The 15,665-nt window shown below is 42.9% G+C and overlaps 1 protein-coding gene across 3 annotated transcripts in view; it reads right to left on the reverse strand.

Moving 5' to 3' along the window:
- The window catches only part of GALNT10 (polypeptide N-acetylgalactosaminyltransferase 10), a 211,708-nt gene that overhangs the window by 60,637 nt on the left and 135,406 nt on the right, over positions 1-15,665 (reverse strand). For all 3 annotated transcript variants that reach the window (XM_056516826.1, XM_056516828.1, XM_056516827.1), the window contains exon 4: positions 5,697-5,863. In XM_056516826.1, coding sequence (XP_056372801.1) covers positions 5,697-5,863 — 167 coding nt within the window. The remainder of the gene's footprint in view (positions 1-5,696; positions 5,864-15,665) is intronic.

Below are 15,665 nucleotides of genomic sequence, written 5' to 3' on the forward strand. Positions count from 1 at the left end.
TCCTATAGGGCGAAAAATACGGTATTTTGTTCAGTGAGCAATGCCTGTTAATACAAGTATGCACTAAAGAAGTACTCCATCTAAATTAACGTATCCCCTATCCACAGGATAGGGGATAAGTAGCTGATTGCGGTGGGTCTGACCACTGGAGCCCCCAGCGATCTCCAGGACAGGAGCTTGGCGCTCTCAGCGAGTTGGCACCTATCACTCACCAAATTAGGATTCTGCATCCACTGCAGTTGTTAGTCTTTTACTCCTATGGAGAATGTTCTCTCTTCGCCTGGAGAATGAATGATCACATCTTCACTAATACAGAAGATTGGAAAAAACAGGTTGTTTTAACCTCAGCAATTCACTATTACCAACCTATCCAGCAAAGCATAACCCATTTGTAGCTTTACAATAAGCCCAGATAAGCACAGATTTGGGGGGTCTGTCATTCTCAAGGATTCTTCCATTTTGTATTGCCAGTCCGTGCCACCAAGTCGCTCCTCACAATTAATACCCATTGCCTGCAGCGTGTTCCCAGCGCTGCTGTCTGGATAGGGCAGCAGGGGGAACCGGCGCTGCTCACAAATATTGGGAGGTAATTCTGATTCATAGCCATTTATGTGCAGAGTCTCGGCTTGAAAAAAAAAAAAAAAAAAAAAAATATGGAATCACTTGAGTTTCTCCTTCCAGAAAAGAAAATGATAAAATCGTAAAAATCTACTGGCTGAAAAGCGTCTAAACACTGGCCTACAGCAAGCAATTAGAGCCTCCTTGGATCTGATTGAAGGCTTTATGGAAGAAATGGCTTGTGCTGACTGCGAGAGCCATTGGGCTTCTGGGACAAGAGAGTGCGGCAGCGTAATGCACTTCATAGAACGGTACTTTAAGTCTTCAAGATTGCCTGCTCTTCACAGCAGCAAGCGACAATGTGGCGAAACAAGCAGATCGATAGTATCGCTATTCTGGATGAAAAAACCTTCACTTATTGCTAGGGGTGCTATTATCTACCAGTAAACTGTGTAATGCAAGGGGTATGTCCACTAGAACAAAACTTCCCTCCAAATGTTACCAGGTTACTTCCATGGCAGATTACAATACGATGCATGTGGATAATCGGTAATACACTTCATCCACATGCAGCAGAATGATCCTACAATTTCTATTGTGCAATATCGTGCAGCTTTTTCCCCCATGCTCTTCAATAAAGAAGCAAACAAATCTGCATCAAAATTTTACAGCAGATTATCTGCTGGATTCCAAAACCATTCATTTTTTTTGGCCTTTTGCTGCTGCAGATTTTGCTGCCCACTGACTTCAATGGGTAGAAAAATATGCTGACCCAAATCTGAAGCAGATCTGCAGCAGAAAATACGCACGTGTGAACTGACCCTAAGGGTGTGTTCACACGCTCTTTGTTTTTGCTGGTTTTCCGCAGCGTATTTGAAAGGGGCAGGCTCTTCTCGGCTGTCCATAGCAGATTGTCCTCGGCAGAATTTACGCTGCGGAAAATCCGCCGTAGTCCCTACTGACTTCAATGGGGCTTGCGGCGGATTGTCCGCAGCGTAAATTCCGCAGCGGACAATCTGCTATGGACAGCCGAGAAGAGCCCGCCCCTTTCAAATACACTGCGGAAAACCCGCAAAAACAAAAGAGCGTGTGAACGTACCTACGTGCGTATTTTCTGCTGCAGATTTGCAGTAACAGATTTTGCTACCGATTGAGGTCAATGGGCAGCAAGATCTGCAGCAGCAAATCCGCAGCAAATATACACCTGTGTGAACGTACCCTGAGGGTGCGTTCACAAGTGAGTTTCTATTTGCTGCAGATCTGGTGCAGATTTGCTGCTGCAGATTTTGCTGCCCATTGACTTCAATGGGTAGCAAAAATGCTACAGCATATCTGCAGCAAAAATATGCTTGTATGAACGCACCCTCAGAGTACATTCACACAGGCGTATTTTTTGCTGCGGCAGATTTTGCTGCCCATTGACCTCAATCGGTAGCAAAATCTGTTACAGCAAATCTGCAGCAGAAAATACGCACGTGTGAACGTACCCTAAAGCTATGTTCACACGGCAGAATCTCTGTGCAGACATTCCGCAAACTGAACGTGTTCATTCTTTGTGCGGTCCTACTGAGAATGAAGCAGCCACCAAGCACTCAGGGGACAATAGATCTTGTGATTGGTGGGGATCCCAGGGATTGGACCCACAGAGATCAGCTAGTTATATTATTCCACAGAAGTGATAAATATAATAAGATTATATACAATTATTATATTAAAGGAATGAAATTAGGAAGGAGGAATAAAAACACAATGCTACAAGATTCTGCAATGTGGGATCAATGTTGGACCTTTAGGTTAGATATCTACAGCGACAATGTCACAGTAAAATAGAAAAGCTAAAAAAAAAAAAAGACAATAAAAGCTAAAATTTATTCAAAGGGTTGTACAGGATTAGAAAAACATGGCTACAATTTTTGCAGAAACAGTGCTACACCTGTCCACAGGATGTGTGTGGTATTGCAGTCTCAAGGGCAGACACATGCAACTTCTATTTCAACTTTAAGGGTCAAGTGATTAATGCATTAAAGGGGTATTCCAGGAAAATAAACATTTTTTTATATATCAACTGGCTCCAGAAAGTTAAACAGATTTGTAAATTACTTCTATTAAAAAATCTTAATCCTTTCAGTACTTATGAGCTTCTGAAGTTAAGGTTGTTCTTTTCTGCCTAAGTGCTCTCTGATGACACGTGTCTCGGGAAACGCCCAGTTTAGAAGAGGTCTGCTATGGGGATTTGCTTCTAAACTGGGCGGTTCCCGAGACAGGTGTCATCAGAGATTACTTAGACAGAAAAAAACCAATCCTTTCAGTACTTATGAACTTCTAACGTTAAGGTTGTTTTTTTCTGTCTAAGTAATCTCTGATGACACCTGTCTCGGGAACCGCCCAGTTTAGAAGCAAATCCCCATAGCAAACCTCTTCTAAACTGGGCGTTTCCCGAGACAGGTGTCATCAGAGAGCACTAAGACAGAAAAGAACAACCTTAACTTCAGAAGCTCATAAGTACTGAAAGGATTAAGATTTTTTAATAGAAGTAATTTACAAATCTGTTTAACTTTCTGGATCCAGTGGATATATAAAAAATATTTTTTCCTGGATAACCTCTTTAAAAGCAACTCCTGTACGTTGCACTGCTGCATATGCATTGACCACGTACCATATGACTGGTTTAGTCATGCTACCCTATACCAAAACTAATTGGACCTATGGATGGAGGGTAATTTACGACACTATATTACAATTGATCACTCAAGATGATCAGTAATACCCTAAATTTACCACCCACTATGAAAATTGTGCACTATAAAACATAATTTTTAATATATTGCCTATCATAAAAAAATACAACTAGGTAGGTCCCTTCCCTAGCCCTTGATAAAGCCACTTGTTGGTGGTGAAACGTCGGGGGGGGGGGGGGGGATGTGTGTTTAGTGTTTTAATATCAACCGTCTAGGTCCGAACCAACTACTTTGTTGTGAACTGCAGCCGTAACAATTAGACAATTAGTGCAATAATAGTGTTCATCATACAATAGCATGTAGTCACCTGCAGATCTATAAGTTTACAGTGGTATTATGGAAGGAACCTACCTAGTTGAATATTTTAATGATAGGCAATATATTAAAAGTTATGTTTTATAGTGCACAATTTTCTTAGTGGATGGTAAATTTAGGGTATTACTGATCATCTGGAGTGATCATTTGTAGTAGTCATGCTAACGTAACACAACTCTGAACTCAAGCTTCAAAGGTACAACCCAAGATGTCATCTACCCCTAGCCCAAAGCTAGCCATACACATTAGATAAAAGTCTACTTATTAATAAAACTACAGCACTGATCAATGGTTGTCTGCCAAAGGGGTCTTGGATTTTTCAGGCCATTTGTTGGCTAACACTGGGTGTAAGTTCTATGGGCTATTTGTTGAACAAGCACATTTGTTTTTCCCCTCCCTCTATTGTATTTCCAGCCTAAAATGCACCAGATTTATGACAAAGGCTCATTCTGTCTGATAAATCTGGGCGTTTGTTGACTATCTAGTCTAAGGGCTGTATCAGATGGTCCGACTCCTAAAACGATATGGGCACCAGTCTCCTAGATCAGTGGTCTCCAAACCGTGGACCTCCAGATGTTGCAAAACTACAACTCCCAGCATGCCTTGACAGCAGTTGGCTGTCCGGGCATGCTGGGAGTTGCAGTTTTGCAACATCTGGAGGCCCACAGTTTGGTGACCACTCTCCTAGATAATTACACGGCTCGGTGATAGTGAGGCCCTTTGGATCAATCAGCTGCTGGCCACACATCCCCTATTACACTGGGAAATGTGTGACCGATAGCGGATGATTTTTTGGCAGGTCCAAATGGCCGGGATCAGCCAACGAAGGAGCACTTCCCCTAAACAGCCGATAACCCCTATGGAATAGGGCCCTAAGTATGACTATTGCCTAGCTTAGGCTATTGTCACATCTGTGTTGGACCTCTGTCACAAAATTTGTTTACTCAGTGGGACCTGAGCTGACCCAAAAAATTTTTTTTGTTTGATCTGATCTGATCCTGCTAAATTAACAATGGGATCTGCTTGTTTCCATTGTGCGACGGACCATCAAACTTCATTTTTGGCCCCCAATGGATTATGTGATGTGGCCCTAAATGAAGCCTCCAACGCAGATGTGAACTAGGCCGTACTTTTTTACCAAAGGTGTGTACCAAAATTCAGATGCAGCAAAGATAATCAGGGTTAATATGTAGTCTCACTGTCCCCTAGTATACTACCAGAAAAACTAAGATTGTGCAGAATTTCAACGTATGGGGGTCAACGCCAATCGTAGTGTATGGCAGCCCCCTGACATTCTCCAATTAGACAGTTTAACATGCCCAAATGGTTAGACATGTTAAAGTAGCCTGTGTCCCTTGTACCATTAAAAATACAAGCACCCTAAAATACCTAAAGTGTATGGCCAGCCTTGTGCTATCTGTTCTTAATAGGAGGAGGGGAGGAAAAGACAATTGGCAGACAGCTTAAAATCCAACATACCCTATCCTTCTGTCCTCCAACATATGCCACTGGGGGAGAGTTGGGGGGCTCCATACACATTAGAAGGCAGTTGTCAAAACTGAGGGTTGAGCCAACACCTATGTAATGTGTATGGCCAGATTAATGTTAACCACATCGGCTGCCAAAACACACCAAAATTGGCTAGATCTACCAACAAATATTCCATGACTATAATGAGCCTTATAAACGGACAATCCATTTCTGGGATTTTTTGTAATTTATTTATAGCTTCAGTGTCCCTTTTAACGCTCAATTCTAAGCACAGCCATCACAAAAACACAGAATGAAAGCAAACTTATTTTGGTCACTTTATGACATGACTAAAAGTAGGGGGAAAAAAGCACTAACAATAAAAGAGATACGTGTCAACTTTCTGCAGAACACACACAATACATTAAAGTGATCTGTCGGCTTTCATGCGCATTTAATGTTCTTTTTCTCCCCATCAGATGTATGAAAAGTGCTGAAAAAAGCCCTGATGCTGTATTTGAAGTGCTCTCACAATGAGATCTACTCACACATCCCTTTGACTGCCATCAAAAGCTTGACATGTGGCACCATGGGGCACCAAGGACCCACACGCACCTTTGTCACTGAAGTCATCAACAAGCACAATCTCCGCGATGAGCTCCGGGGGAGAGCGGTTGAGCACGCTGTGCACAGTACGTAGGAGGGAAGACCAGCCCTCGTTGTGGAAGGGGATGATCACGCTGGTGTTTGGCAGCTTTGCTGAATAGAGCTTCTTCTTGCAGCTAGAAAAAAATGAGAGAGGACATAAAAAGGGACAGCTGTCAGCTTCATATGCAGAACATGCCCTGAGCTCGCGTCAAATGAGGACAGCTTGAGAACGTCTTCGAAAACACCAGCTGAGAGGTGCGAAAGTACAGATGGGACTTGGCTATTTGTATAGCTACTTGTAATGATATAAGCGGGGAGTAAAGATGCAGCACAGGTCTCGGTGGAAAGATGCCAGGGAGATAAAGTAATCCATCAGCCGTCGGCTAGTTCCAGACTGCATTTGCAGAGTATGTTTGCCGCATGCACTGGGAAAGCTCCTGGCGCATAAGCCAAACATATCCAGAAGGCCCTTCCACCGGACAAAGACCACCAGAAGGTCTCTTTGGCCTTTATTGGGTCAGTCTACCTTTATGTGCTGTATGGAAATGCACAACAGACTGTGTTATTCCATCCATCCAAGTGAAGCCTATGGGTAAAGGATGCCACTGTATGCCTAACCTGTGGCCTCTGTCTAAGGTACACATTACTACATAATACATCTGATTTTTATTAGGTGCTTGAATGGTAGAAGAACATGATCTTATACATTTTTAGCAACCCACAATTGAATATTTTAAGAGTCTTTCATTTTTTTAATTCACAATCATGTATCACTGCATGATTGAGTGATTTTTTTATTTAAAGGTACCTCTCATCAAATAAACTTTTGATATATTTTAGATTAATGGATGCTGAATAACTTTCCAATAGCATGTTCATGAAAAATATGCTTCTTTCTATTGTATTTTTCCCGATCAGTCCTGTCCGCAAGCATTTCTGACTCATGCTGGAGTCCTAAACACTCAGAGCTGCCAGCCTGCTTTGTTCACAGCCAAACAGGCTGTGAACAAAGCAGGCTGGCAGCTCTGAGTGTTCTCCTTTGTGAACAAAGCAGACTGGCAGCTCGTAGTGTTTAGGACTCCAGCATGAGTCTGAAATGCTTACTGCCAGGACTGGTAGGGAGACCCCTAGTGGTCATTTCTTCAAAGTGGAAAATTAAATAGAAAGAAGCATATTTTTTAATAACATGCAATTGTAAAGTTATTCTGCATACATTAATCTATAATATATCAAAAGTTTTTTTGATGAGAGATACCCTTTAAATGAACCAGGCTGTCTGATACAAAAAAATCCTGTACTTATCTCCCTCGCAGCCTCTCTTATCACAGCGCCCAGTTTCCGATTCACTTCCAGATGCTTTTGTTGGCACAAGACATTGCCGCTCAGTCAATCACTGGCTGAGGTGGGGCTTGCAGCGATTGGCTGATCAGCAATGTCTCTTGGTGACATTAGCCCCAGGAAGTGAACCCCCTGGATACACAAGGTGCCACGATCCCCGCTGTGAGGGTACATACAGGATTTTCTTTTTTTTAGGCACATTATTATCGCTAGAAAAATCCTTTTAGGGGTTATTCAGGTAAGACACTCCCTTTTAAGATAACAGGTCCCTTGACTATGAGGTAAGTTCTTCTTTCATAAGATTTACCTTTTTAAATGTCATACCTAAGCGCTCTGGAATGCCTTCCCAAGTAGTAATCACATTAAGGGCTCATGTTACATCCCCCAATAGTAATCAACAATTTCTGGGCTCATATCTTAATCCCCCCCCCCCCCACAACGTAATCACTTTCAGGGCAAACGTCTCAATCTGCCCCCAACAGCAATCCCATTTAGGACCATTATACGCACCCTTTAAAGCAGTAATCACTTTCAGGCATCTCACATACACCCCAGTAGCATTTTCAGTCATGAGCGCACCCCCCCAAGCATTAATCTTTTCATGTGCAAGTATCTGATCTGCCCAAGCAGCAATAAACAGTTCTAAACACAACACTTGAGTACATCCTTGTGCCCCTACATTCCGTGGGGGTCTCTATGATAGTTCCTTTAAATAAGTTATGCAAAACATCCATTTCCTGTATTTCTTTTATGATTTCAGCAAATTTTATTGAGATACGAAAGTTTTTCGGCCATGTACAAAAAAACCAAAAACTGCAGACGGTAGCAAGAGCACTTTCTGAGACTTCGTGGTCAGCAAAACGGATTACATTGGAAATTAAATTACATTTGGACTACAGGTCAGATTTGTTCACTCCAAGTCCTTTCTGATAAAAATATTTAGCTGGCTCTATGCAATTCTATTACTGCGATTCTGAGCTGCCAAGTGATAAGGTGGAAGAGGAGACAGGTCAGACCATACTGGAAGCTAGATTAGGGCAATGGTATTTGGAGTACAGTGCTCCCTCAAGTTACAATATTAATCGGTTCCAGGACGACCATTGTATGTTGAAACCATTGTATGTTGAGACCAGAACTCTATGGAAACCTGGTAATTGCTTCTAAAGGCACCAAAATGTCATCCAAAAATAGGAAGACGTGAGGATTAAAGAAAAATAAGTAGATAACTAATACAGATAAAGCAAATCCTTACATATAAAAGTAAGAAAGATCTGCTGGGAGCTGTAATCACTGTCTATGCCAGTGTTTACCAAGCATGGAGCCTCCAGCTGTTGCAAAACTACAACTCCCAGCATGCCCGGACAGCCAAAGGCTGTCCGGGCATGCTGGGAGTTGTAGTTTTGCAACAGCTGGGGGCACCCTGCTTGGGAAACACTGGTCTATGTAGAGGACAGGAGCTTCTTCGGAGTCCTGTACAGAACACGCAATGTCCTAAAAAAGTAACAAGGAGCCGCCCTCACCTGGTGTCCAAAGGAGCAGCTAACCCTGGTACAGGTAAAGTGTACAGAACATGTAATACCTCCCTGTACTGTAGGGGGCGCTACCAGACATCAGTCAGTGCATACGCTTCAGTAATACAGGGGTTTTACCAGTGAATGCCCATTCTGATTGGTCAGATCTTCCAGCCATTGACACATTTCACACATCTGGACTGTCCGTAGCATTGTATGTTGAGTCTGGTTTCAACTTACGATGGTCCAGAAAAGACCATTGTATGCTGAAACTATTGTATGTTGAGGCCATTGTAAGTTGAGGGATCACTGTATTGATTTTAGCTTTCCCAAAATACTGCAGGAAGCCGCATGGCAGCCTTAACTGATACTAAGACCATCACAAACATAATAATGGCCAATACATGGAACAATGGAAGTAGGCGGCCTGGTCTGATGAATAACATTTACCTTTATATGTGGATGACCATGTGTGTTTGTCTGTACATCACTTACCTGGAGAAGAAAGGACACCAGGATGTACCATGACAACACAAACCAGTGGAGGCAATGTGATGCTTTGGACAATGTTCTGCTGGGTAACATTGGTCCTAAATATTGTACAGACCAAGGGGGAGATTTATCAAAACCATGTGCAGAGGAAAAGTTGACCAGTTATCTATAGCAGCCAATCAGATCGCTTCTCTCATTTTTAAAGAGGGCTGTGAAAAATGAAAGAAGCGATCTGATTGGTTGCTATGGGCAACTGGTCGACTTTCCCTCGGCACAGGTTTTGATAAATCTCCTACCAAGTCTCTACCTGCCCCTACTTGGAAGTAACCCCCCAAATGGGTTGCTGGAGCGCCCTCATCCAGCAGAATAATTCCCTGGCCACACTGCAAACAGTATTCAGGAATGGTTGGAGGAACAAGATGACAAAGATCATGGTGGAGACTTTGACTCCAGATTCACCAGATCTCAATCTGTGGCATGTGCTGAAAAAATAATTTCGGTCCATGGAGGCTGCACCTCACAGCTTACAGGAATGGCTGCTGACAACACACACAGGTATAAAGGAGCCAAGGCCGAAATAGCTCAGAGCTGTTTGGGGGACTTAAAGGGGTACTCCGGCGGAAAACTTTTTTTTTTTTAAATCGACTGGTGCCAGAAAGTTAAACAGATTTGTAAATCACTTCTATTAAAAAATCTCAATCCTTCCAGTGCTTATTAGCTGCTGAATACTAGAGAGGAAATTCTTTTCTTTTTGGAACACAGAGCTCTCTGCTGACATCACGAGCACAGTGCTCTCTGCTGACATCTCTGTCCATTTTAAGAACTGTCCAGAGTAGAAGAAAATCCCCATAGCAAACATATGCTACTATAGACAGTTCCTATAATGGACAGAGATGTCAGCAGAGAGCACTGTGGTCATGATGTCAGCAGAGAGTTCTGTGTTCCAAAAAGAAAATAATTTCCTCTGTAGTATTCTGCAGCTAATAAGTACTGGAAGGATTAAGATTTTTTTAACAGAAGTAATTTACAAATCTAAAGAATAGAAGATGGTGCAGCTCACAATTAAATACTGGCCGAGGCAGAATAGGCAAAAACACCTATACCCAAGATATTACCCGATATATGGATTCCTGGCTGGTTCAGACAACACTGGACCTATAATTCACCGTGTGATCTTGCAGTCCGGAGGTGTTAGCGCTGATGTTATGAGCTGCTTGGCCTCGTGTGGATGGCGTCTGACGTCAGCGGTCAGGAACTGCAGGTAATGAGTGGTCCAGGTGATACACAGGATCAGCGGTGCAGAGGTGGTGGTAGAGGAAATCCAAGGGCAATAGTTGTTATCAGTGGCAACTGGCTTTTTAGTAAGTGGTTGTTTCAATTCAAAGGTGGTCACACTGCATGTATAGACCAGGCTAAACGCGTTTCGAGGGGCTTTAAGAATAACCGAGCCCTTCCTCAGCAGCTGTATAACTGGAGTGATAGAAGACTCTCTTATAGCTGGATCAATTAGTATTATTCATTTAGACAACATACGTATGTATTTTCTCTATATAAAAGGTATTATTAATAATGAGTGAATGACAGGTGAATACGAAAAAATAGTGAAAAATAAAAATGAAAAAGCATGAAAAATAGATAAAAATACAAATAAAATAATATTTGTATCTATTTTTCATGCTTCATTTTCATTTTTCACAATTTTTTCGTATTCACCTGTCATTCACTCATTATTAATAATACCTTTTATGCTGAATATGATTCCTCTAATCCAATGCCATAGTTTACTAACTACCTTTTTCATCTGTGAAACTAATTGATCCAGCTATAAAAGAGTCTTCTATCACTCCAGTTATACAGCTACTGAGGAAGGGGTCGGTTATTCTTAAAGCCCCTCGAAACGCGTTTAGCCTGGTCTATAGATGCAGTGTGACCGCCTTTGAACTGAAACAACTACTTACTAAAAAGCCAATTGCCACTGGTAACAACTATTGCCCTTGGATTTCCTCTACTACCATCCTGTGTATCACCTAGACCCCTCATTTCCTGCAGTTCCTGACCGCTGACGTCAGACGCCATCTACACGAGGCCAAGCAGCTCATAACATCAGCGCTAACACCTCCGGACTGCAACATCACACGGTGAATTATAGGTCCAGTGCCGTCTGAACCAGCCAGGAATCCATATATCGGGTAATATCTTTACATTATCACACAAATCTCTTGCAGTTTTATATGGGACAATATTCTGAACATTTACAAATCAATTCTGGTTAAATTTCTGGACATTGGTTGCCTCATACCGGATTATCCGCTACAATATTGCCGGATTAGCGGTCACACTGCATTTTCTTAACTTTTAACAGCAAAGTTTTATTGCAAATTTATTTTATATATATTCATGATGTCTCTAACCAATATTTTGTAATTGTTCCCCCCACAAGGGCCCTGTGAGGGGACATTTTTGCATTATTTTTTGTATTGCATTTGTTATTCATGTTTTACATAAACATATAATCTAAATATTTGAAGCACGGTCTCAGCCTAAATTCATTATATAGTACAAATACTGCCCTTGAGGTATAGGCAGCCCTCTTTTTTCCTCTTCTATACAATTTACAAAACTGTTTAACTTTCTGGCACCAGTTGATTTAAAAAAAAAAAAAAAAAAAAAATTCCACCGGAGTACCCCTTTAACCCAATACAGTGATCCCTCAAGTTACAATATTAATTGGTTCCAGGACGACCATTGTATGTTGAGACCATGACTCTATGGAAACCTGGTAATTGGTTCTAAAGCCACCAAAATGTCATCCAAAAATAGGAAAAAGTGAGGATTAAAGATAAATAAATAGATAAATAATACAGATAAAGCAAATCCTTACATATAAAAGTAATAAAGATCTGCTGGGAGCTGTAAATCACTGTCTATGTCCGTATTTCCCAAGCAGGGAGCCTCCAGCTGTTGCAAAACTACAACTCCCAGCATGCCCGGAAGCCAAAGGCTGTCCAGGCATGCTGGGAGTTGTAGTTTTGCAACAGCTGGGGGCACATTGCTTGGGAAACACTGGTCTATGTAGAGGACAGGAGCTTCTTCAGACATGCAATGTCCTATAACCCTGGTACAGGTAAAGAGTAGTACAGAACATGTAATACCTCCCTGTACTGTAGGGGGCGCTACCAGACACCAGTCAGTGCATGCACTTCAATAATACAGGTGTTTTACCAGTAAATTGCCCATTCTGATTGGTCGGTTCTTCCAGTCATTGACACGTTTCACAGATCTGGACTGTCTGTAGTATTGTATGTTGAGTCTGGTTTCAACTTACAATGGTCCAGAAAAGACCATTGTATGTTGAAACTATTGTATGTTGAGGCCATTGTAAGTTGAGGGATCACTGTATATATTATCATGTGCATATTTTATGCTGCATATTTCAATGTAAACTAAATGACTGAACACATCTTTCAATCTGCAGCATCAAATATGCACAGGATCCTGTGTGTGAATAGACCCTTAAACTTTATTTTTTTTATACTTTTCCACCTTTTAAATGGTTATACATACAACAATAATAATAGGAGGGTCTCAATGCGTCTGAATTGATAGTTTTTACTGAACTCAAAGTTAGCTGTATAACTCTGTATACCGTAAGCGCCCCCAAGTGGTGACTGCTAGCAGAAAGAGTTATCATTTTACTCCACTGTTGTGCAAGTACAGAAAGGAAAATAAAGGGGGATAAACCTGCTAACGCTCTCCCGCGGTGAATCAGCTGCGGCCCAACAGGATTTACGCTCCTTGATATCAGATTTGTACGGTGTTCACAATCTTTTCTGGGAGGTATAATTTATTGAATATTTTTCAACATTTCCTGCAAACTTGGGCATTTAGATTTGAGAGAGGTCTCTAGGCGCATTTATAAAGAACGACATTTTTTATTGAAAACTTGAATTTCCATATTTATCTAGCTGTTCATTTGCCCAAGCTGTGCCCTTTATTGAGTTTGCTAGCATATTCCCTTCTTAAGGATAAAGTCTCGTACTGTGGATTTTTCATGCAGATTTGTGGACAGTAGCAGCTAATCAGATAAAATGAAATTTTAGGCAAGGAAATTGACCTGCGTCCAGGTCTTAAAATCTGCAGCCAGACGATTTTTGCTGTAGAAGGTGCAAAGACCAAGGAAATTAAAGGGGTACTCCAGCACTAAGACATCTTATCCCCTATCCAAAGGATAGGGGATAAGATGTCTGATCTCGGGGGTCCCCAGCGGCGGTGATCTTCCACGCCGCACCCAGTTAGAATCAGCCCCCGGAGCATGCTCGCTCCGGCTCTGATTACTAGCGATCACGGGAACGGAGCATAGTGACGTCACGGCTCCTCCCCCGTGTGATGTCACGCTCCGCCCCCGTGTGAGGTCACGCTCCGCCCCCTCAATGCAAGCCTATGGAGGGGGCGTCACGCCCCCTCCATAGGCTTGCATTGAGGGGGCGGAGCATAGTGACGTCATGGCTCCGCCCCCGTGTGACATCAAGCTTCGCCCCCTCAATGCAAGCCTATGGAGGGGGCGTCACGCCACCTCCATAGGCTTGCATTGAGGGGGCGGAGCGTGACGTCACACGGGGGTGGAGCCGTGACGTCACTATGCTCCGTCCCCGTGATCGCTAGTAATCAGACCCGGAGCGAGCACGGGGAGTGGCGTGGAAGATCACGGGGTCCCCAGCGGCGGTGATCTTCCACGCCGCACCCAGTTAGAATCAGCCCCCGGAGCATGCTCGCTCCGGCTCTGATTACTAGCGATCACGGGGACGGAGCATAGTGACGTCACGGCTCAGCCCCCGTGTGACATCACGCTCCGCCCCCTCAATGCAAGCCTATAGAGAGAGTGTCACGCCCCCTCCATAGGCTTGCATTGAGGGGGCGGAGCATAGTGACATCATGGCTCCGCCCCGTGTGACATGACGCTCCGCCCCCTCAATGCAAGCCTATGGAGGGGGCGTCACACGGGGGCGGAGCCGTGACGTCACTATGCTCCGTCCCCGTGATCGCTAGTAATCAGACCCAGAGTGAGCACGCTCCGGGGGCTGATTCTAACGGGGTGTGTCGTGGAAGATCACGGGGTCCCCAGCGGCTGGACTCCCGCGATCAGGCATCTTATCCCCTAGGAGTACCTTATCCCCTAGGAGTACCCCTTTAAGGGTATGGGAGGATTAAAGGACCAAGACTTAGAGGTTATTTAGTTTATAGAAAAGACGTCTTAGGGGCGATCTGATAATGTACAAATATATGTATGGACAGTACAGAGATCTTTCTAATGATCTTTTCATAACTAGGTCGGTAACCATGACAAGGGGGCATCTTCTACGCCTAGAGGAAAGAAGGTTTCATTATCATCACAGGCGCGGATTCTTTACTGTAAGAGCAGTGAGACTATGGAACTGCCTCATGATGTAGTGTCTGACTCAAACAAGTTCAAGGGGCCTAGATGTTTTTTTTATTGGAAAATGATATTACAAATTATGGATACTAGATATATGGGGACAGAACGTTGATCCAAGGTTTTTTCCTCCTTAATGGGGCAATTGGCATCAGCCTCATAGGTTTGTTTTTTTTGTGTTTTTTTTTTTTGCCTTCCTCTGCACAGTAGGGTTGTAGGTTGAACTTGATGGGACTCTGGTCTTTTGCAACCTTATAAACCAAGCCAGAATTTTCCTAACTAAATTGAATGAAACAGAAGACATTTACAAGCCCGTTTTATTGCTGTACATTTTGCTGCAGATAACTGGTCCTAACTTTTATTCCTTTTTTTTTGTTGAAAAACTTGTTTTATTATGAATAACATAGGTACACAGAGAACTGGCAAGAGCAATGCCAAGGAACAATGGGGGGGGGGTATTTATCAAAGGATTTATGTGTCTTTTTTAACGTAACTTTGGCGCAATACTTTGGCGCAGTGCCTTTTTGTGCCAAAGTTTGGCGCCTCTTCTCCACTGTCATTTTTAGAACTTTCTCAAAATCGCACGGTCCTGTGTGTGATTTTAACTTTAGTCAGTAATTCATCATTTACGCCAATCGATCTTTGGTGCAAATCCAGTTTTTTTGGCGCAAATCCCCGACAAGAAATTTTGCACATAGAAAACACACTTAGCAATGTCAGAAAATGTAAAGGCGTCAAAATACATTAAAAATTTTTTTTGGGTGAAAGCAGCGACGCCTCCAGGGCTGCTCAATACTATCCTGCGACATAGTTGTCTCTGAGGAACCTTTACCCTCCATTGAGCCAGCATTGGACATGGCCACACAGGTTCAGGAAAGGTAAGTACTAAAGCAGTGGTCTCCAACCTGCAGACCTCCAGATGTTGCAAAACTACAACTCCCAGCATGCCCGGACAGCCAACGGCTGTCCGGGCATGCTGGGAATTGTAGTTTTGCAACATCTGGAGGTCCGCAGGTTGAAGACCACTGCACTAACGTAACAAAAACAAAAAAAACTACCCAAGTTGAAAATAAAATCCATTTCACATGGTGGCTATAAACCCCACAAAAGAAAATAACTCATGTTGCTTGCTTATACTACAGGAGGGACTCGCTTGCTGATATA

The sequence above is a fragment of the Hyla sarda genome, chromosome 4 (genome assembly GCF_029499605.1).
Source record: "Hyla sarda isolate aHylSar1 chromosome 4, aHylSar1.hap1, whole genome shotgun sequence".
Classification (NCBI taxonomy): Eukaryota; Metazoa; Chordata; class Amphibia; order Anura; family Hylidae; genus Hyla; species Hyla sarda.